General features: G+C 44.3%; 2 protein-coding genes across 2 annotated transcripts in view; one reads left to right on the top strand and one right to left on the bottom strand.

Moving 5' to 3' along the window:
• SORCS3 (sortilin related VPS10 domain containing receptor 3) overlaps positions 1 to 24,684 on the bottom strand; it is a 619,852-nt gene that overhangs the window by 558,226 nt on the left and 36,942 nt on the right. The gene's annotated exons all lie outside the window — the stretch shown is intronic.
• On the top strand, positions 10,354 to 11,897 carry LOC122709106 (28S ribosomal protein S29, mitochondrial-like). The gene has a single exon (XM_043926233.1). The coding sequence runs from the start codon at positions 10,449 to 10,451 to the stop codon at positions 11,640 to 11,642; it is 1,194 nt and encodes a 397-aa protein (XP_043782168.1). The 5' UTR covers positions 10,354 to 10,448; the 3' UTR covers positions 11,643 to 11,897.

The raw sequence follows: 24,684 nt of genomic DNA, 5'->3' as shown, positions 1-24,684 counted from the left end.
AAAAATTGAAATCATTCCAGTCATCTTTTCTGACCACAGTGCAGTAAGATTACATCTCAATTACAGGAAAAAAATTGTTAAAAATTCAAACACCTGGAGGCTAAATAACACGCTTCTGAATAACCAACAAATCATAGAAGAAATCAAAAAAGAAATCAAAATATGTATAGAAATGAATGAAAATGAAAACACAACAACCCAAAACCTATGGGACACTGTAAAAGCAGTGCTTAGGGGAAGGTTCATAGCATTACAGGCTTACATCAAGAAACAAGAAAAAAACCAAATAAATAACCTAACTCTACACCTAAAGCAATTAGAGAAGGAAGAAATGAAGAACCCCAGGGTTAGCAGAAGGAAAGAAATCTTAAAAATCAGGGCAGAAATAAATGCAAAAGAAACTAAAGAGACCATAGCAAAAATCAACAAAGCTAAAAGCTGGTTTTTTAAAAAAATAAACAAAATTGACCAACCATTAGCAAGACTCATTAAGAAGCAAAGAGAGAAGAACCAAATTAACAAAATTAGAAATGAAAATGGAGAGATCACAACAGACAACACTGAAATCCAAAGGATCATAAGAGACTACTACCAGCAGCTCTATGCCAATAAAATGGACAACTTGGATGAAATGGACAAATTCTTAGAAAAGTATAACCTTCCAAAACTGAACCAGGAAGAAATAGAAGATCTTAACAGACCCATCACAAGCAAGGAAATCGAAACTGTAATCAAAAATCTTCCAGCAAACAAAAGCCCAGGACCAGATGGCTTCACAGCTGAATTCTACCAAAAATTTAGAGAAGAGCTAACACCTACCTTACTCAAACTCTTCCAGAAAATTGCAGATGAAGGTAAGCTTCCAAACTCATTCTATGAGGCCACCATCACCCTTATTCCAAAACCTGACAAAGATGCCACAAAAAAAGAAAACTACAGACCAATATCACTGATGAACATAGATGCAAAAATCCTTAACAAAATTCTAGCAAACAGAATCCAACAACATATTAAAAAAAATCATACACCACGACCAAGTGGGCTTTATCCCAGGAATGCAAGGATTCTTTAATATCCGCAAATCAATCCATGTAATACACCACATTAACAAATTGAAAGATAAAAACCATATGATTATCTCAATAGATGCAGAGAAAGCCTTTGACAAAATTCAACACTCATTTATGATTAAAACTCTCCAAAAAGCAGGAATAGAAGGAACATACCTCAACATAATAAGAGCTATATATGACAAACCCACAGCAAGCATCACCCTCAATGGTGAAAAATTGAAAGCATTTCCCCTGAAATCAGGAACAAGACAAGGGTGCCCACTGTCACCACTACTATTCAACATAGTGTTGGAAGTTTTGGCCACAGCAATCAGAGCAGAAAAAGAAGTAAAAGGAATCCAGATAGGAAAAGAAGAAGTGAAACTCTCACTGTTTGCAGATGACATGATCCTCTACATAGAAAACCCTAAAGACTCTACCAGAAAATTACTAGAGCTAATCAATGAATATAGTAAAGTTGCAGGATATAAAATTAACACACAGAAATCCCTTGCATTCCTATATACTAACAATGAAAAAACAGAAAGAGAAATTAAGGAAACAATACCATTCACCATTGCAACAAAAAGAATAAAATACTTAGGAGTATATCTACCTAAAGACACAAAAGACCTATACATAGAAAACTATAAAACACTGATGAAAGAAATCAAAGAGGACACAAACAGATGGAGAAACATACCGTGTTCATGGATTGGAAGAATCAATATTGTCAAAATGGCTATTCTACCCAAAGCAATCTATAGATTCAATGCAATCCCCATCAAGCTACCAATGGTATTTTTCACAGAACTAGACCAAAGAATTTCACAGTTTGTATGGAAATACAAAAAACCTCGAATAGCCAAAGTAATCCTGAGAAAGAAGAATGGAACTGGAGGAATCAACCTGCCTGACTTCAGACTCTACTACAAAGCCACAGTCATCAAGACAGTATGGTACTGGCACAAAGACAGAAATATAGATCAATGGAACAGAATAGAAAGCCCAGAGATAAATCCACGAACCTATGGACACCTTATCTTTGACAAAGGAGGCAAGGATATACAATGGAAAAAAGACAACCTCTTTAACAAGTGGTGCTGGGAAAACTGGTCAGCCACTTGTAAAAGAATGAAACTAGAACACTTTCTAACACCATACACAAAAATAAACTCAAAATGGATTAAAGATCTAAATGTAAGACCAGAAACTATAAAACTCCTAGAGGAGAACATAGGCAAAACACTCTCCGACATAAATCACAGCAAGATCCTCTATGACCCACCTCCCAGAATATTGGAAATAAAAGCAAAACTAAACAAATGGGACCTAATGAAACTTAAAAGCTTTTGCACTACAAAGGAAACTATAAGTAAGGTGAAAAGACAGCCCTCAGATTGGGAGAAAATAATAGCAAATGAAGAAACAGACAAAGGATTAATCTCAAAAATATACAAGCAACTCCTGCAGCTCAATTCCAGAAAAATAAATGACCCAATTCAAAAATGGGCCAAAGAACTAAACAGACATTTCTCCAAAGAAGACATACAGATGGCTAACAAACACATGAAAAGATGCTCCACATCACTCATTATTAGAGAAATGCAAATCAAAACCACAATGAGGTACCATTACACCCCAGTCAGGATGGCTGCTATCCAAAAGTCTACAAGCAATAAATGCTGGAGAGGGTGTGGAGAAAAGGGAACCCTCTTACACTGTTGGTGGGAATGCAAGCTAGTACAGCCGCTATGGAAAACAGTGTGGAGATTTCTTAAAAAACTGGAAATAGAACTGCCATATGACCCAGCAATCCCACTTCTGGGCATACACACTGAGGAAACCAGATCTGAAAGAGACACATGCACCCCAATGTTCATTGCAGCACTGTTTATAATAGCCAGGACATGGAAGCAACCTAGATGCCCATCAGCAGATGAATGGATAAGGAAGCTGTGGTACATATACACCATGGACTTTTACTCAGCCGTTAAAAAGAATTCATTTGAACCAGTCCTAATGAGATGGATGAAACTGGAGCCCCTTATACAGAGTGAAGTAAGCCAGAAAGATAAAGAACATTACAGCATACTAACACATATATATGGAATTTAGAAAGATGGTAACGATAACCCTATATGCAAAACAGAAAAAGAGACACAGAAATACAGAACAGACTATTGAACTATGTGGGAGAATGTGAGGGTGGGATATTTCAAAAGAACAGCATGTATACTATCTATGGTGAAACAGATCCCCAGCCCAGGTGGGATGCATGAGACAAGTGCTTGGGCCTGGTGCACTGGGAAGACCCAGAGGAATCGGGTGGAGAGGGAGGTGGGAGGGGGGATCGGGATGGGGAATACGTGTAAATCTATGGCTGATTCATATCAATGTATGACAAAACCCACTGAAATGTTGTGAAGTAATTAGCCTCCAACTAATAAAAAATTAAAAAAATAAAAATAAAAGGTCAGGAAAATCTAAACTCATGTAAAATCAATCAACAGGAAGTTTTCTCTCCTATGTGGTTGTCCAGTTGCTAAATTGTGTCCAACTCTTTGCAACCCAATGAACTGCAGCTGTGCCAGTCCTTCACTATCTCCCTGAGTTTGCTCAAACTACATCCATTGAGTCAGTGATGCCATCAAACCATCTCATCCTCTGTCACCCCCTTCTCCTCTTACCCTCAATCTTTCCCAGCATCAGAGTCTTTTCTAATGAGTCGGCTCTTCACATCGGGTGGCCAAAGTATTGGAGGTAATGAATTGGATCACTTGAAGATAAGCTTGGTAAGCATTTGGTTTACCAGTACATCCCCTGTGCTGCACTTAGTCACTCAGTTGTGTCCAACTCTTTGCAATCCCATGGACTATAGCCCACCAGGCTCCTCTATCCACGAGGATCCTCCAAGCAATAATACTGGAGTGGGTTGCTATGCCCTCTTCCAGGGGATCTTCCCAACCCAGGGATCAAAGCCTGCTCTCCTGAATCGCAGGTGGATTCTTTACCATCTGAGCCACCAGGGAAGCCCAGCACATCTCCAATGCCAAGCAAAAGATACAGTGAGAAGCAGGTGCTCAATACAGAGAAACTGAATGAATGGTAATCCTCAAAACCATTCTGCAGGGTGACCAAGGTGGATGTTCTCCCAGCTGAGGATAGACTCATTCAGGTGAAGCAATTTGCTTAGGCTCCCTTATTCGAGGACTCCATCAACATTTGTCTGGTGCCATTTTACTAGACCATATTCCAGCATGTTCCACCAATAGAACAGGAAGATTTTTGCTTCTGCAGAGCTGAAATCAGGCCTTCAAGTACAGCCCAAGATCCACTGCTCTTAAGATGGAAATGAAGACACTGGAAAAGGGGTTCTTGGAAATACCACTTAAAACTGAATCCTGTAACAGAACTCTGCTGGAAAAGGAAATGGATCATGATGGAGGCTATAGAAATACTGAAGGTACAGTGTGTTTCAGCTGTGTCCAGGCAGAGGAGACCACATAGACTCCAGGAGACTGTGTACACAAAGGATGCGCAAACAACTGCCCAGGGGCCAAGTCTGGCCCTCCATCTGTTTTTGTGTATGTGTGTGCTCAGTCGCTCAGTTGTGTCCGATTCTTGCGACCCCACAGACTGTAACCTGGCCGGCTCCTCTGTCCATGGGATTCTCCAGGCAAGAATCCTGGAGTGGGTATCTGTTTTTGTAAACACAGTTTTGTTGGAACAAAGGCTTGCCCATTCATGTACATATTGCAAATGGGGGCTTTCACATTACAACAGCAAAGTCACGTAGTCTACCCTATAGCCCACAAAACCAAAAATCTTTACTATCTGCCTTGTTACAGAAAGTTTGCCAGCTCCTGGTATAGACTCATGAAATAACATGAGAATCAACAGCAGCAGAAGCAGTGAAATAAAATATTACTGATGTTCAAAGAGCTGGAAGCATCATTTTTCTACCCGACACCAAAAAATAAAATCCACATCCTCACATCCTTGATACTTAGAAGGCTTTTGTCAATAACATCTACTCTTGCCTGAGCTTTTGAACCAGACACCTACTCCCTTCAGTTTGGCTATATTTAGGATCAGCAATCAGTGGAGAAGCTTAGAAAGCAAACTTTTTTACTGTATTTTAAAAGAATAAGAAAAGTGCATGTTGAATGCAATGCTACAACAAATGGAAACTCAGCATGCCTTGTAAAATGCTCTAGATCTCATTAAATGATTTCTTGGCTACTATCCTTTGGGCAACGGATCTTAATGGATTCTCCAGTGAAAGTGGAATGTTTCCTTTCTTTTGAAAGGAAATAGCATATTGGAACCATAAATGACGAAGACCAATTGTTAGAAGAGTGATTTCAAATTCACTGAAGAATTGATGCTTTTGAACTGTGGTGTTGGAGAAAACTCTTGAGAGTCCCCTGGACTGCAAGGAGGTCAAACCAGTCAATCCTAAAAGAAAAATGTCCTGAATATTCATTGGAAGGACTGATGCTGAAGCTGAAACTCCAATACTTTGGTCACCTGATGCAAAGAACTGACTCATTTGAAAAGACCCTGATGCTGGGAAAGACTGAAGGCAGGAGGAGAAGGGGATGACAGAGGATGACATGGTTGGATGGCATCACTGACTCAATGGACACGAGTTTGAGTAAGCTCTGGGAGTTGGTGATGGACAGGGAAGCTTGGTGTGCTGCAGTCCATGGCGTCACAAAGCATTGAACACGACTGAGCGATTGAACTGAACTGATTTTCTGTCTTTAGGTTTTGCCACTGATATTCCCCTATAAACCACTTAACCCTCCCTATGCCTTACTTTCCTATAAATATCGAATGAAGAAGATCATATCCATCTTCTACCCCTCATCTGCCTCCTCCTAACCAGGGGTTTAGAAAGGATGCATAAGACAGCATTCATTATGAGCTTTTTAAAAGACTTTCTCAGGTAAATGCTAAACCACTGCTATGTGTATGCTCTCCAAGCCCAGGCTGTTTCCCAGGGAGGTGGAACTCAGCAAATACAAACACGATGTGGTAGAACAATACCAGAGATTAAAGGGCAAATGACCTATCAACTCATCTCCTACCTTATTCCAAGCATGGGAATGCAAGATGAAAACTTTCTGGTAAATTCTAAGAAAGGAACTTCAGCATCTTCATCCTCCAAAGGCTAAGCAATTGTTGCTTTCTATCAGGACAAATAATGTTTTCTGGAAATTGGAATGGAAATTCAAAGGGTTAAGTCACTTTCGCCAGCCACAAAGGGTTAGGGTTGTGGTTGACTGTGAGATCCAAAAGGTCCCTGTCTCTGACAGCCACACCCCATGCTGCAGTCCAAGCTGAGATGAAGTTCCTGCTTTCATTCGAGGCTGACAGTATGGAGCAGAGAACATCTAAGGCCATAGGATCAAAGAGTCCCACCTCAAGACAGCTAGCATCATCTGGTACCACCTTGATCTGAACCTCTCCCTCTCCCTCACCCTCTCCCAATCTCTCTATGTCTCTCTCTTGTCTGGCCAACACCCCTTCCATTTTAAAACTGTTCCTCTCATTCTATTTTATTTTGATAAGGAAGTCCATCAGAGAGTCTGACTCTTCAAGCTGACCAGTCATTGGTCCAGAAGTGGGGGGAACACATGAACCAAATGGGCAACTTTTTCATAGACAAAAATAAAGAAAAGGAAAAAAGAACAAAGAGGGGAAGGAACAAAGAGGCTATCTCTCCTTTAGTCACTGCAAGCTCTAAAATTCCATCTTTCCTACTACATGGAGAGTGCCTCCTACAAAATGAAGAAGCTGAGAAAAGCAGACTTGGAAGAAGAGAGAGGAAAAGACAGACTCAACCATGCTGAACCACTAGATCTAACATCAATTGAAAGCCACATCCACTCCAGAGCCCTTAATTAAGGTTAAGTTTGTAGTCTGGTTAAATGCTTTGGATTAAACTAATTTTGAGTTTATGTAGCTTCCACCCAAAGCTTCCTGACCAGTACAGTGAATGTACATTTCAAGTCATCTCATTTACCTTCACAAAGGGATCAAGGGACAGGCTATGGATGGCTCAGGCAAACCATCCCACCCCTGAAATCACAGCTCAGCATCTGCCCAACCATTCATGCATCTGAAGCACCTAAAGCAGTACTTTCACTTCGTTCTGTTTCATGGCATGTTATGTTTGCAATTTGTCAACAGCCGCTTGAATGGGTATTTATTACACTTTCATTTAGAACTGAGTGAGAAAATAATTTGTAAGTATCTCAGAATACATTAGTTCTAGAATAAAGCTCACATTGCAGTCAGATAAAATTACCCTAATGAGTAAAACACCCATCCTTTAAGAGGGAGGGGACATGTGTATACCTGCGGATGATTCATGTTGATGTATGGCAGAAACCACTACAATATTGTAAAGTAATTATCCTCCAATTAAAATAATTGTTTTAATTATGTTTTTCAAAATCTATTACCTCTTACTTTTTTCTGATAATCATGAATTTCCTTAGTATCTTTGTTATTTATTTTTCTTGATTATAACTTCTTAATACTTTGTATTCAAATTCTTAAGCCTTTAAACTGATATGAAAGACTCCCATATTAAAGCCCCTCTCTTCTCCCCCTACCTGATATCCACAAGCACGCTGCCTTCCAGAAAAACCAGTCCACTTTATCCCAGACTATTACATTCCTGCTTCTTTGAATCTGAACAGACAATTCTCTTGACCCACTCACCTTCCACTCATTCATCTGGAGATCCCAATATTAGCTTCTCTTCAAGAATCAGTTGGGTTTTATGTAATCTTTGAAATAGTACCAGACATCCTAGCCCAGTTAACTCTCTCATCTCTGAGTGTGTACCTGATTGCTAGTTGGCATTTATAGATATTTGGTAGAACAGTGATCCATATGCATGATTCTACAGTCCTGAGGAGGCTCCTGAGTAAAAGTCTTCCCTTCACACCAAGACCTTCCCTCAAGAGCTCTGCGCACATGTCCGGTGATGATAATGAGAATGAAGGCAGGGATGATGGCCAGGTAATCAGAGACCAAAGCTAAAGCCCAAACGACCCAGCTGTGAGATAATTTGGGAGTCCAGGCTTTTATCCTTTTATACCTAAACCCAAGGGTCTTTCCTATGCAAAGGGGTCCCAGTAACCAGTGATTCCAGCACTCTAGAAACTAACAAACAGGACTCAAAGCAGCAAGATGGATCACATTTGCTTACAATGACCCAACATTTTCTCACTGAACCTCAAACACTTGGAGTTCAAAAGGTCCCAGAAGACTGTTCCTTTTCCCACTCCCTTCATCCAAGTGCTACCTAGCCTCCAAAACCCTTCTGCTATGAGAATAAAAAGACCCACACTGTCTCTTTGACTCCTTCATACAACAGTGACCCCACTTTCTCCAATATCATACTGAAAGGAGAACTTTCAGGTTCCCCAAGGCAGGGACAATTCCTTCCATAGCTTGGCATCCTTCCCTTTGTCCAGTCCAGAGTCACACAAGGTAAGCATTCAATAGACATTTTTTCAATGAGAAGTCTAATTATGTTGCCTTACAGTGAAACTACTCCTCTTTCTTCCTAAAAGGCTTGTATCTAATTTGGGAGAGCTGATACACAGGGGGGTATATGGGTACCTCTGCTAAACAGAATGACCAACAATAGGCTGAACCATGGGAGTGACCGTGGTTCGCTATGATGGTGGAGTCACAGTCAAGGCCTGTTAATGATCAAAAGCAAAACAAAATCCTAAAAATTATCACCCAGGAATCGGCACATACAGATTTTGTTTGGTGCTCAAAGTGATGTATGTAAGCATACACAGGCTGTGTGGACACAATTTTGAGATATCCTGTGGTTATTTGCAGAAAGAGACTGAAAGGAAAGTTCATAAAACAGGAAGTCTAGGTCTTAGATCCTGGTCTGATCACTGGTCCAGTATGACTTTTTGCATAAGCCGGGAAATTCCGACCCTCGGATTTGCATCTTTAAAATGGGTTACTAGTGCCTGCCCTGCTCTACAACTGCATGACCCATGGGTTGCTCCAATTAATGGTCCTCATGAAAACCTCTTCTCCTGAACTCGAGGCAACATAGTACACAAAACCCTTTAAAAGTCGACCTCCATTAGAATGCACCGGAGACACTAGGCTTGCTCAGACTTCTGGGTGAAGGAATTAAACCACAGACAAGACTGAATACACTGAATGGCATCATTTAACTAGACCCTTCACTTAGATGCACTAATAGGGCTAGATCACCTACTGTGTCATGGAGAGTGTCCTGGATGCATCTAAAAATTAACTCTTCATAGAGGATCCTTTCTGATGCTTATTTACATGTTGGAGGCTTAGCACCCGGTGATGCCCCTGTTCTCTTTGAATAGCCCCCTTGTTGTGTGAAGCCTGAAACACCTGTGAACATTTTAACAGACTTGGGCAGCAGCCCAGTGATAATCTGCAAATGGGTTCAGATTAAAGTCCATACCCTAAAACTACAAAGGAAGAAAAGGATTATCCTATCTTCAGCACACAGGCAAAGCACACCACCAGGAAAAGTTCTCTGGGACATAAAAAGGAATGGCCAGCAGGACTGAGACAATCTGGCCAGAACAAGCTTTCACCAAGAAGGGCATCAGAGAATCCTTGTCCAAATGTATTCATGATGTTCAATCTCTTCTGAAAAATCAGTGCCAAATTGTGTGCCAAGGAGAGTCACATACCTATAATCTCTCATCAAGCTGTACTTTGTCCTCAGTTCCATTCAGCCATTGATGACTCAGCCCCTATTGTGTATTCAAACTGGTGCAAGTTGACGGTCATGTTTAAAAGGTATAATGGGTGTTTGAACAAAGGATATTCACTGAAGTTTTACATACTATATAGAAAATCTTGAAACAACACAGATATCCACCAATCATAGTCATTTAAAATAAATTTTAAATAAGCCAATAAGTATTGTGTATGTGAACAGCTCAGTCATTTCTGACTCTTTGTGACCCCATGGACTGTAGCCCACCAGGCTCCTCTGTCTATAGGATTTCCCAGACAAGAATACTGGAGTGGGTTGCCATTTCCTTCTCCAGGGGATCTTCCCAACCCAGGGATTGAACCCGCATCTCTTGCATCTCTGGCATTGGCAGGCAGGTTCTTTACCACTGGCGCCACCTGAGAAGCCAGGAGAATATTATGCACAAGCAGAAAAGAATGAAGTAGATTTATATGTGCAGATCTGCAAAGATACTCAACTACAGTAAGTGAAAAAAAGGCAATACACAGGACTCAAGCTTGCTTCTCCGCTGCGGGACGCGCGGCGTGGAGACAGCGCTTGACAGTGTCTGCCCTTTGCCGGGCGGGGAGCGCTGGTTTGTGACTCGCACAGGGATAATGCTGAAAGGAATGACAAGGCTTGTCTCCAGGGTCCATAAGTTGGACCCTGGACGTTTTTTGCACTTAGGGACCCAGGCACCCCAGTGCCTTGTTGCTCATCTGAATAACCAGGTTCCAAATGAGAGTCCCAGAGCTATTTCCCGCACCCTTGAGAATGATCCGGCAAAGCATGGGGAGCAGCATGTGGGTCAGCACTACAGCATATCTGTCCACGATCTAAAGACCATATTCCCCCATGGCCTGCCTCCTCGCTTTGTAATGCAGGTGAAGACATTCAATGAAGCTTGCCTGATGGTAAGGAAACCAGCCCTCGAGCTTCTGCGTTACCTGAAAAACACCAATTTTGCTCATCCAGCTGTACAGTACGTTCTCTACGGCGAGAAGGGAACAGGAAAAACCCTCCGTCTTTGCCACATTATCCATCTCTGTGCAAAACAAGACTGGCTGATACTGCATATTCCAGATGCTCATCTTTGGGTCAAAAACTGCTGGGATCTTCTGCAGTCCACCTACAACAAACAGCGCTTTGATCAACCTTTAGAGGCTTCAATCTGGCTGAAGAATTTCAAAACTGCAAACGAGCGTTTCTTGAGTCAGATAAAAGTTCAAGACAAGTATGTCTGGAATAAGCGAGAAAGCACTGAGAAAGGCAGTCCTCTGGCAGAAGTAGTTGAACAGGGCATAATGCGAGTGAGGAATGCCACAGACGCAGTTGGGATTGTGCTTAAAGAGCTAAAGAGGCAAAGTTCTCTGGGTATTTTTCGCCTCCTGGTGGCAGTGGATGGAGTCAATGCTCTCTGGGGAAGGACCACACTGAAAAGAGAAGATAAAAGCCCGATTGCCCCAGAAGAACTAGCCCTTATGTACAACCTGAGGAAAATGGTGAAAAATGATTGGCAAGGAGGTGCCATTGTGTTGACTGTGAGCCAGACTGGGTCTCTCTTGAAGCCCCGGAAAGCCTATCTGCCCCAGGAGTTGCTGGGAAAGGAAGGATTTGATACCCTGGATCCCTTTATTCCCATGCTGGTTTCCAACTATAACCCAAAGGAATTTGAAGGTTGTATTCAGTATTATTTGGAGAACAATTGGCTTCAACATGAGAAAGCTCATACAGAAGAAGGGAAGAAGGAGCTGCTGTCCCTAAGTAATAGGAATCCCGGGCTGCTGGAGCGGCTCTGTGCCTACCTCTAAGCCATGGTCACAAAGTGCATGGAAGACAATGGATGTTTCTTTAATGGACCAGTCAGGTGGGAGGCCCCACAGTATACAAGAGTGGCCCGGCGCCTGCACACGTCGAGCCAACAGGACTGCAGTCAGCTCCTAGCCTTTGTTGTAGTGCGTTCCTTGTAATGGGACTATGATGGCAACAAGAGGTCCTGAAACTAACACCAGTTTATTAGATGTGGTTTTCACATTTTAAATAATCATGTAGCTTTTTCTTAAAAATTAAATTGTGTTTCTTTAAAAAAAAAGCAATACACAGTAGAATCAATCATCAGTCAGTTCAGTTCAGTCGCTCAGTCATGTCCTACTCTTTGCGACCCCAGGGTCTGCAGCATGACGGGCTTCCCTGTCCATCACCAACTCCAGAAGCTTACTCAACTTCATGTCCATCACGTTGATGATGCCATCCAACCATCTCATCCTCTGCCATCCCTCTCCTCCCACCTTCAATCTTTTCTAGCATCAGGGTCTTTCCCAAGGAGTCAGTTCTTTGGATCAGGTGCCCAAGGTAGTCGATTTTCAGCTTCAGCATCACTCCTTCCAAAGAATGTTCAGGACTGATTTCCTTTAGGATGGACTGGTTGGATGTCCTTGCAGTCCAAGGGACTCTCAAGAGTCTTCTCCAACACCACAGTTCAAAAGCATCCATTCTTTGGCGTTCAGCTTTCTTTATAGTCCAACTCTCACATCTATACATGACTACTGGGAAAACCATAGGTTTGACTAGATGGACCTTTGTTGGTATAGTAATGCTTCTGCTTTTTAATACACTGTCTAGGGTGGTCATAGCTTTTCTTCCAAGGAGCAAGCGTCTTTTAATTTCATGGCTGCAGTCACCACCTGCAGTGATTTTGGAGCCCAAAAAAATAAAGTTTCTCACTCCATCTATTTGCCATGAAGTGATGGGACTGGATGCCATGATCTTCGTGTTCTGAATGTTGTGTTTTAAGCCAACTTTTTCAGCCTCATCTTTCACTTTCATCAAGAGGCTCTTTAGTTCTTCTTCGTTTTCTGCCATAAGGGTGGTATCATCTATGTATCTGAGATTATTGTTATTTCTCCCTGCAGTCTTGATTCCAGCTTGTACTGCATCTAGCCCAGCATTTCAATAACAGGATCTTACTTATTCTGTATATATACATGCATATACACACACATATGTTGCCATAAATCTGTATGCATATGATCATACATGTATAGAACAAAGTAGACAGATTCATGTCCTAAATGTGTGCTAGTGGTTACCCTGGAGGAATGGAATTTGTGTTAAGAGCCAGACATGGAGAAGAGTATTTCACTTTTTATATTATACATTTCAGTAATGTTGAATTTTTTTCCATTCCTTTTATACTTCTGTTATAATCATCTAACAAAGATGTTATTTTAAAATGGTATACTAAAAACTTGTAACTATGTCTGTGCTATGCTGTGCTTAGTCACTATTAACTAGACTTATTGTAGTGATCACTGTACAATATACTCAAGTAACAAATCATTATGTTCTACACATGAAACTAATATACAGTTAACCTTTGAACAATGAGGGGGTTAATCTGAGTATAATTTATAGTCAGTCCTCTGTATTCTTGCCTGAAGAATTCCATAGACAGAGGAGCCTGATGGGCTATAGTCCACGGGGTCACAAAGAGTCAGATATGATTGAGTGACTAACACTTTCACGTTTCACTCTGTATCCATGGTTACTCTGCATCTGCAGATTCAATCAATCACATACTGTATAGTATTATAGTATTGAAAAATATCCACAGATAAGTGAACCCAGGAAAGTTCAAACCCTCACTGTTCAAGGGTGAGTAAGTTATATGTCAATGATATTTCAATTTTTTAAATGGTGTACTAAACTGTTTTCTCCAGCATCATAACCATTCCCACTGGTAACCATCACCTAAGCTCCTTAACACTCCAGCACTAAGAAACCACAAATACACTCTTAGGGACCCACACATGTGCGGGCACACAAACACACACGCACACACACACACATATTTGGAAGACTGAAAGACCTAGTTTGAAGGATAATGCATTCCCTCTTCCTTCTACTAAATTTATAACACTTCTTTTCCTCGTTAATTCCTCACTAAAACATTGAGTTTAAGTTCTTCTCAAATGTGAAAATATCTTTGTGAATGTCCTCCACAGAGCATATGATTTCTTTTTTTTTACTTTTTATTTTGTATTGGGGTGTAGCCAATTAAAAATGTGATCATTTCAGAGGAACAGCAAAGGGACTTAGCCATACATATACATGTATCCATTTTCCCCAAAACATCCCTCCCATCCAGGCTGCCACATAACCGTGAGCAGAGTTCCCTGTGCTATATAGTAGGTCCTTGTTGGTAATGCATGTTAAACATAGCAGTGTATACATGTCAATCCCAAACTCCCGAAATATCCCTTCACCCCATCCTTCCCCTACCCCTAGCAACCATAAATTCATTCTCTAAGTCTGTGAGAGAGAGCCTGTGATTTCTAGCAAAACTTTAGAAAGACCCACAATGATAAAATTCCAGGAAACAAAGCAGATCTGAATATCCCAGACCACATCTTATAACAAAGTTTGACATGAATCACCCGGAGGGCTTCCTTCATAGCTCAAAGCATTCCTACTTTCACTGAAATTTATTGAGCCCCGATCATGACTATATAGTCAATATGTTCCCCAAATACAGAAAACTTCCTTGAAATTTTATAGCTATATACTTTATAAAGTTTTAAAGCTAATAAAATGAAAGCTACATTTACAGAGGACCTACTGTTTTTCAAGCATTGCACTAAGCACTTATATCAATGATCCCAAGTAATTATTGCAAGATAGGTGTTCTTAGGTTGAGACCCTAGGTCTTTACAAACCAAGATTTGCATGCAGGACGGTTTGGAGGGGGCAGGGGGTAGTTAAGGGGAAACTCCAGATGAAAACACCCGTGGGGAAGGGAAAGCTGCAGGACTGGGCAGAGGGAAATGAAGTCCCCTCTCCATGAAGACAGAGGGACAGTGCAGTCACAACAGAGGACTCCCGCAGCCCACCCCAGGAGCTCTGGAGTTATCTGGCCTTGCATCAAGATGGCAGGCCTTTACACCTTTGACATGGACACAGCTTGCCTCAAGGGAGCGAGCATGACCTTGGATTAGGCAGCTCTCAGGCTGAGGGCCATTTCTAAGAAAGACTCAGCTGCCAACCAGAAACTGGGGGGATGAAGAGTCCTCCTGAAAGGGCACATCTTCACAATGCAGCCCAGCATCCACTGCACAAGCTATGATAAAATCCACATTCCAGAAATGAGGGTGTGGAAACAGAGAAATTAAATTACCAGTGCAAGGCATGGTTTGGGGTGGCAACGTGGCATTCCTTCCTCCAAATCTTCTTCCATAATGGCAGTGACAGAGGATGAGAGAGTTGGATGGCATCATTGACTCAATGGACACGAGTTTGAGCAAACTCCAGGAGATGGTGAAGGACAGGGAAGCCTGGTGTGCTGCAGTCCATGGGGTCACAAAAAGTCAAACACGACTGAGTGGCTGAACAAATACCATGCTGCCTCCCCAAACCAAGCACCTACCCACTTGGAGCTCTGTTTCTGGTCTGCAGCTCATCATTCAAATTTGAACTTTTATGCAGATAAGCACAGCCATTTGCCCACCAAAAGGAAGGGGAGAAAAGAATTCTTGAATCTGGTGATAAAAAGGAATTTACCAAGCCGAAGACACCTGTCGCAAATATAGGTAATTTGCTTAAAATGCAGGTTTCGATTCTTTGAGTTACAGATGTAGGAAAAAAAAAAAAAACTTGTGGTTACCAGGGGTTGGGGTGGGGAGGGAAAAATTGGGAGATTGGGATTTACATATACACACTACTGTGTACAAAATAGATAACTAATAAAGGGTCTACTATATAGCACAGGGAACTCTACTCAACACTCTGTAATGGTCTATATGGGAAAAGAATCTAAAAAAAGAGTGTGTATATGTATAACTGATTCACTTTGCTCTACACCTGAAACTAGCACACACTGTAAATTGACTATACTCCAATAAAAATCATTTTGAAAAAGCAGATTGCCAAGACTGTTGAATCAGAATCTCTGGGGTTTGGGTGGGAAGCTGCATATTTAAACAGATTTCAAGATGATTCGGATTCACCTAAAGTTTGAAGGCCCCTAAAATAAAGTTATACTTTACAATCTACATCACCAGCCATGGTCATCATGACTTTTCTTTTTAATTTCCCCAATCCCTGGCTCCACATGTCCCAAAGAGTCACTCAGTGGTCAGCAAATCCTTGTTTTATACTTGGAAATGTGTAGTCTATTGATGCCCCTGGGGTTCGGCGATCCGTGGAGAGAGATTCTGTTATCTCAGGTAGAGTGCCAGTTGGACAAGAATAAGAATGAGGACTCATTCAATAAATATGAGGCATCTAAATATGGGTGTCCATCCATGTACAGGTGCTACAGGATACAGAGAGGTCTAGCCATGGGCCAACCTTTCAGGAGTTCATTGTGAATATATACCCAACTCCATCCACCTTGTGGCCTGAGGCTTCAGAGACACTCTGCATCTAAAGCTGCCCTTGACCCCTGAAGCACCTTTCATTCAGACCTGGTTCTGGAAGGCCAATGCCCAGATTTCTTTTCTCTGCTGCTGCAGACACAGACCTTCCTCTGCCATCCATCCCTCCTTCTCTTCTTTCTCCTTAAGGTCTCCCATATCCTCCATTCCCACTGCTCTTCCCCCAAATGATGAGAAAAGTGGATGAAGGCTCAAATCCTCCTCCAGCCCATATAGAGATGGTCCCACGTCATAAAGATTGCCAGGTTACTAAAAGACACCAGCCACAAAAGCCAAGCACCTGTCCTTAAATCAAGTCACGATCAGCTCACAAATGTCTTCATGTGTCCATACTGCAGGGTGAGAAATCACACACTTGTCCCAAGTGGGAGGTCAAGTATAAAGGTGAAATCCAACACACACCACAGACCATTTAATTTGCAAAATGGACCTACGAGATAACATCATAAGCCAGGCAGTGAAGACATACTCGGTGAGGAAAAGAGCAGTCAATGATTGTTACTGTAGCATTTACTCCATATCTGAAGTAAGCAGAAAGAAACAGAGAAGTTACAAGAGAGAAGAAAACCATAGGTGAGTATTGTCCAGAAGCTGAAGCCGGAGGTCAGCTACTCCAGACCAAACAAGGAATAGGAAAACTAAACAGCCCAAGTGGGGAGGGGGATGAATCAGGAAATACTTCTTAGAGGATGTGATTTTTTTCTCTTTTATTGGTACTGATCCAGCAGAGCCTTCCCTATTTCTGTTTCTTTTTATTTTTTTAGTTTTCTAAACCCACACAAAACAACTTCTTCCAACCCTCCCACCCTAGTCATTTTCACTCTCCACCCACCACCACTCCATCACAGCCTGGTTGCTAATGCAGTGGGCCAGCCCAAGTCTGACAGGTCCAGGGGTCCCCTGTCACTATGTGGATGGAATTCCTCCATTTGGTTGCTATGACACTATGGAGCTAGGACTTTCCAGCCTTGTTACCATGGAATCCTTCCTTCTCCATCCTTCACCGCATGTCAGGGGGACACAGCACTGAAGGATAACTGCCCACAGGCTGCTGGCCAAGCCCATCTCCCTAGACCTTGTTCTAAAGGACCCAGTGGTCAGAGCCAGTGGCAATCACACTCCTGAACCAAGGCAGCCTGCAGAGGAGTTTTCCAGCAAACCCCTCAAAAGATTAGCTACATAGAAACAGCCTTTTAAGATCTGTATCTGAATAAAAGCAAAAAAGTGCTCTGAACACATGTGGAGCTCTGTTTTGTAAAGGAACCATGGAGTCATCTGTAGCAGAGGGGAACCCTTAGCACAAATCTTGCCTGGCCCTTAGAGGCACAGCCAGGGGTTGGCAGTAACTGTCTGGATCACAGATCTCTGGGAAACAGCTATTGCCCACCCTCTATCCTGGAACCCAAGACCTGGCCTTCATTCAGTGTTCTCAGGACGGTGAGAAGAGGGAGCAGGAGGGATATGAAAGAAGAAAAGACTCTTCTCTGTACAGTGAGAACAAAAATAAACTTCCTGTTGCACGGATGCACGCACCTCTGAATTAACATGGGTTATGTGAGGGTCCATCCAGCTCTGATGATGGCAAAGCACCCCAGACGAGACCTGGGTTCTAATCCTGCCTCAACCCTGTGATTTGGGCAAAGAATTTCTTCTCCATGAATTTTACCCCTGAGCAGATCATCTTCCTGGGCCCCACCCAAGTGGCCAGACTTCACTATTAACAGGGGCTCCAGCAATAGGACTTCTGAGTTTGCCCTCCTCAGAGGAGCAAAGCAGCAGAAACCAGGCTATAGAGGACTGGATCCTCAAATTTATGCTCCATCCCCTGCCCCAAGGAGTCCCAGGGCCAGCGAAGGGCTTCACCACTGAGAACAGGCCTTTGTAGTACTGCCAGCCCAGGGCAGAGGCATTTATAAAGGACTCTCCCATCTGCAGGCAAAGCATAAGAGCTACTCCAGCCCCCACTTGGAGGGTGGGAACTCAGAGCCAACCCAGGCACTGTAGCTGCTCCTGTCAAACAAACACATACTGTCCAAAGATCCCTTCCACTGGCCACACAGCAACCAAACTGAAGAAATCCAAGGAAACTCACCTGAAAACTAAAACATGCAAAAGAAGAGAATGTGATGATGTCACAGAGTGGAAGTATCCACTCCAAATTTAACCAATACAGCCATATGCAAGCTGGGAAGGTAGGGTTTTCAGCAGAATCAGCCCCCACAGCCCTTCTTCTCTGTTAAACACATCTAGGGAGTCCTGATCCGTAATTCCTTTGCTCCAGGCCTTCACTGTTTCCACAGACCTCACTCCGCAGCCTATCCACAAATGGCCCTGGGCTGGGAAGTGGGGGGCAATGGAGAACCAGCAACAAGGCCCTTGCCTCACAAGTGTTATCATCCAGTGGTGAAGACTAACAAAAGAGAAAGAAATTAAATTCCAAGTTGTAATAAGCTCTTATGAGAGGAAACGGGGTATTAGACAAAATAATCCTCTAAGGGGAAGGAGAGTCAGGGCAGGTTTCTCTGATGGAGTGACATTTAAGTTGACATATGAAGGATGATGTGGGGTCAGCCTCAAGAACAGTGAGAGGATGTAGGTGTTCATGACATACCAACAGCATGTGCAAAGGGCCTAAGGCAGAAACAATTAAAGAAATAATTCAAGGAACTTCCTATCTGGGTGAAGAGGCAGATATGCAAACAAACAACCATGAGTTCAAAAGGTAACAGACAGCAAAGTGAGCAGAACCAAAATGAGAAGGGAAAGAGCCCCTGAAAGCCAAGGTGGCCAGGCACTGGCTGGTCAGGAGGGCTTCCTGGAGGAGGAGGCATATGATCTGAATCTTGAGAAATGAGTGGATTTTGCCAAGGCAGGAGAAACACAATGTACAAAGAGCTGGAGAGGTGAGGGACACAGAGCTTTCCTGAACCACAGGCAATTATACACACACACACAGCCTCTGCTGGGCAGGCCCCCTTGCCACAAGCAGCTCCTGGAGCCTCAGGTAGTAGGAAAGGAGTGATGAAAGGTGAAGCAAGAAACAGACAAAGAGGACTTCCCTGGCAGTCCAGTGGTTAAGACTTCACCTTCCAATGCAGGGGGTGTGAGTTCAATCCCTGGTCAGGGAGATAAGATCCCATATGCCTCAGGGCCAAAAAACCAAAACATAAAACAGTAGCAATACTGTAACAAATTCAATAAAGAGTCTAAAAACAGCCCACATTAAAAAAGAAAAAAGAAAAAAAAAAAAAAAACAGATCCAAGGGTTTAAATCATGAAGAGTCTTGTGTGCCAAGCAAGGAGAAGGAAGAAGGAGGAGACTCCTCAATAGATGGAGCAACAGAATGTACACTGGGTAACAGGTCACTCCCAGGCACACCCAGAATGGGGCACTTCCTCACTGCAGGGGATCCAGGGCCCTGCTGCCAGAGGCCCGCCCTGCTGGGGAGGTGACAGGTGAGCACGTGGCGGGGCAGAAGCCCGTGGGTGTGGAACAGCAGGTACCCGAGGATGAGGGTGCGTCAGAACCCCACCCACACCAGCTCCCTCAGAAAGGCTGGTAAGCGGGGGATTCGGGAGAGAGGGAGAACAAGAGAGAAAGCAGAGAGGACAGGGAGGAGGCGAGAAGAGCAGGAACAGGAGGATCTGGAGCAGGGGCTGCTCCACACACACCTGGGCTGGGAAAGCTCCGAGCGCCCGGGCTATTTCTCTCAAGCAGAAAACAGAAGCGGTCCCTCCGCTGTGTCCCCAGTGCTGGGAACCACGGTGTGGTCCCTCCACACATGCTGCTACTCTCTCTGCCCACGGCCTGCTGGCAGGCGCCCAGTCTACGCGCTCTGATTCACAAGTCCCTCCGCATCCACCAAGCATGGAGCTTCTGTGACACATCTGAGTCCTCCCCCAAGTGCCCCCTACGCGCACACACACACACACACACACACGTACACACATATGCACATGCCTATACACGCATAGTCACATATACTCATACACATATACATGCACATGCCCACACATGCACACATATACTCATACATATATATATACACAGAGACATGTACACATATGTACACACATGCATACATATACACACGCATATACACGTATACACACACACAGACACAGCCTCTGCCCGGACAGGTCCCCTTGCCTCTCTGGCCCCCATGTCTTCCAAGGACTCCCTGACTATTTCTGGGACTGACCTAGGGGATCCAGATCCTGCTTCTAAAAGGTTTAATTGGTTACGATCCAAAGATAAAATACACCAATTAAATATGAATTTCAGATAAACAACACATTGATTTGGACTTATATTTGCTAAATCCAGCAATGCTATGACTGATGGTTCAGGTAGGCAAACTCCTCTTCCTTTTGCTCCAAATTCTTCTCTGAAACAACAGATGATGAAGATGACAATGATGCCAATGATGTCGGTGATGACAGCTAACATTTTTGAGCTGTTAGGTACTAGGCACCGTGCAAAAAGAAGTACATGTCTTATTTCATCAAACCCTCACAGCAACCCCATGAGATCAGTATGATTATTGTCCCCATTTTTTCAGATGAAGAAGCTGAGGCTTAGATCTTGCCTGAGCCTACACAGCCAGAGAAGTGGGAGCTAAGATTGGACACATCAGAGTCAAGCTTCAGAGCCTATGCCCTCAGCTCCCCACCAACCTCCTGAGACAAACAGCAGATCAGGAGGTAACAGTGAGCCAAAGAGTTCTTGTGTGCTCGGCCGCTCAGTTATTATGCCTTGGTTTGAAATCACTTAGCCAGAGAATCCCAAGAGACTTCTCCTTCCACGCTCTACTATGTGGTACCCACCCACCCACAGCCCTGGGCTCCCTCCTGGCCCTGGCTCTCACTGCACAGCCACACTCAGGGAAGAACTTCAGCAGACATTTACACTTAGTGTGTGCTTACATATGCTGTGACGTCTACCAAACATTTGAACTTAGAGTCATCTCTATTAAGCATTAATAAAGATCGTCACCATGAAAGGAAGTTCAATCACTGGCATTTGGTATTGGGAAAGGGGTTTCCCATTCACCCAGCCAAACCCTATCTGGAGGCAGCAGGAAGAGGCAAGGGACCCAGAGACATTCCAAGTGTCTCAGGCAGTACCTTATCCTCCAGCCCAGACTGGCTGGATGATTTTTTAAATATTTGAGTCATATGCTCTAATTGAGAGAGCTTACTGTCCAGCTGGAGAGAAGAAACTCTCATGATGGAGGGAAGATTTTCGGCAAGGCTGGTTGGATGGATGAACCAATGGGTGAGGGCATGGCTAGGTAACTGAGAAACTGGAGGATGGATGGAGACTGAATGAATGGAGGAATGGGTGAGTAGACAGTTGGATAGATGGATTGGTAAATGGGTAGACAGATGGACATGTGGGTGGGTGGGTATATGAAGATGGATGAATAGCTGGATGGATGTTTGAATGTATGAGGAACCTGAGGGAGGTGGGTTTGTGATTCTTAGACCACTGACCACATGGGGCTCCTCCTGGGAGCCTGGGTCTTTTCCATCATGTACAGTGAAAGGATTAAACACAAGGAGAGAGGAGAAAGGGAAGAAGACAGGCTAGCTAGGAAGGGGTAAGGAGGGAGGAAGCAAGGCAGGAAAACATAGAGAGAAGGAAAAGGTGGGTGGCATTTTGAATTCATTTGACTCCCTCGCAAGTTTCCTGAACCTTCCAGGCTGTTACACCAAGGTACAGATGTCCCCGTGGGGACCTCAGCTTTTCATCTCTGCAATTTACTGAGTGTGGGTGTTCTAGCGCTCACGATGATTGGTTACTCGTCACTTTATTTATCCAGGAGGCTGGTGCAGGGGGTGAGGAAGGCTGCCTTTGCTGCAGCCTGAGCCTGCAGCATTTGGCAGCTCTTTCACCTGCGCTCCCATTGCCAGCCCCAAGGGAGTCACTACTGCTACCAGCACCCCTAAAAAAGCTGAGACCCAGGGAGCATGCCTACAGAGCCCCTGCCTGCCTGCCCCCGGGGAAGCCAGACCCTGCTCAGAACCTGCCTTCCATACAGACAGCGGTGCCTCCTGCCTGACTCCTCTCACTACAGAGAAGTTAACAAGGGTCTAGAGGAGAAATCAGAGCCCGTGGCCCTGAGGAGACATCCCGCGCCCCTGCCCTGCCTGCTGGTACTTGCCTTCACGCCATATGCATTCCCTGCCCCAGTTCCCTGCACTTCCCCCCACCCCCTCACCTCAGGGCTGCTGGACCTCACTGACCCCTGACCATAAGGAGCAAAAGGTCAGCCAAGAGAAGGGTCAGCCAATCCCAGAGAGGCAGAAATGTCAACAAAGTTTCTCCCATCAGAGGAGAAACCAAAACCAACCCCACCTCAACTCTAGCGAATCTCACTGGGGGTGGTGCCATCTCTTAGAAGACAGGAGGAACAGGAAGGGAGAACACTAATGACATTGACCTGACCAGCTGGAAGCAGGGATGCTAAGTCCGGCCATGCCCATGACAGTTTGGTACCAGAAAGAACGTTTTCCCTGCCCCCCAAAGCCAATGTGCCCCCTATTTTTAAAATACTGCTTACAGTCACGCCGAACTGCCAGGTATTTAGACGTTTCTGGAAGGGCTCAGAGGTGTGGAAGGTGGACCAGGGCTGGAGGTGGCAGGCAAAAGAAACATAAAAACATTGGATGTAGTTTTCCCCATGCAACCTGTCCAGTAATCCCCACCCTCCTTCCCAGGGCAGACTGGAGGCAGGATGTATCCACCTTATCCATGTCTACAGTCATTTCTTGAATGCTTGACCCAAGTTCCATCAAGGAGGGGTCCCTATGCCTGGAATTAAAATATCAGACCTGAAAGTGCATTAAAAAAATAACAGTTGGCCTGCTGAACACTCACTAGATTCAGTCATTCTTCAGCCTTACGTGGACTACTCACAACAACCCTACTAGGTAATTACACCATTATCCCCTTTATATAAGAAAGGAAACCAAAGTCAGGGAGACTAAGGAACAGGCCCAAGTTCACAGAGCTGCTAAGTGGAGGAGTCTAGGCCATACAGCCCCAGGGCCTGGCCTCGGATTCATTCATTCAGCAAATATCTATTAGGCACCGAATAGAATTTCTTCCAAGTAAAACAAACTGCCTTCTGGAGAGGCCATTTTTTTTCACAGCTCAGGAGATAAAGGGGGGCTGGAGAGCTTGCAATCACAGTGTTTCTCCCACCTTGCTTTGCTAAGCTTGCCCACCTCCAGGATCCTCCTCCACGGCACTATGTGGGGGCTGGAAACAAAACAGGCAAAACTGTTTTCATGGAGCATGCATTCTCATCAGGAGAGAGACAATAAATAAGATGAATTTGTAAAACATATAATATGCAAGATAGTTACAAGGAGGACAACTAGAGCAGGGAAGGAAGCTGGATGGGAGAGATGCATAATTTTAGAGTGGGTGGCAAGGGCAGGCCTCAGTCAGAAGTAACTTTAAACAAAAACCAGAAGGAGATAAGACAGTGACCCATGCAGCTAGCTGGGGACAGCACCTTCAGGAAAACAGAAAAGTCAGCACGAAGGTCCTGAGGCAGGAGCTCTGCTGATGTGTTGGGGAACAGAGAACTGTTGCTGGACCAAGTGAAGTGAGGAAGCAAGCAGGAAGTGAGGGCAGTGACAAGGACCAGTCATGGGGCCCTGACTCTGATCAACCCCTTCATGATGGATGACACAACTAGGCTCAGAGAGGCTGGGGTTTTGTTAAAAGCCACACAGGGCTAGCGGCTTCCCTGGTGGCTCAGATGGGAAGAGACAGGGAGCCAGGTGCTAGGAACCTCTGGCGATGGTGAGCTTTCTCTCTCCTCGGGCTATTAAAAAAAAAAAAACCCTCTCCAGAAAGGGGCTCTATTGGAGAAAATCCCCCCCTGGTTCAGGAGCATCTCCTCACGTGTGCGCTACACAGGAAGAGCTCCTGGCTCCCCCTGTAAAGCAGGGACACAACCCACGGGGTGCAGCGTGTGTTACACTGTTACACCTACGTGTAAGCAGGTTTCCTCCCTCGAGAGAGCGAATCCATCAGAGGCAGGGATGTCACAGGAAGACTGGCCACTTCCCCTTCCCACTGCCAAGGTGCCTGCCCTGCTGGCCTCCCTGACCGGGGTGCTGGCTTCTGGAAGGTGTCCTGAAGGCTCTCAGGGAGGCTCCCGGGAGGGCTCAGTTCTCTCCACCAAGCACCCCACAGTCTGCCTGTCTCCTCACAGTGCAAAACTTCACAAGAGCCTTTTGAGAGCCCAGAGGTTGACAGCACACCGAAGCCCCAGGAAGTCGCAGATCGGGGCCTCTGGGCAAGCAGCAGCAGCAGCCAAGGTCATGCAGCTAAGCTCAGCCGTGTCTCTGCACCTCACAGGCACACACTAGTGCAGCCATCACAACAACCCCGAGGTGCGGT

This window comes from Cervus elaphus, chromosome 15 (genome assembly GCF_910594005.1).
Source record: "Cervus elaphus chromosome 15, mCerEla1.1, whole genome shotgun sequence".
Taxonomy (NCBI): Eukaryota; Metazoa; Chordata; class Mammalia; order Artiodactyla; family Cervidae; genus Cervus; species Cervus elaphus.
This window is presented reverse-complemented; position numbering and strand designations above follow the sequence as displayed.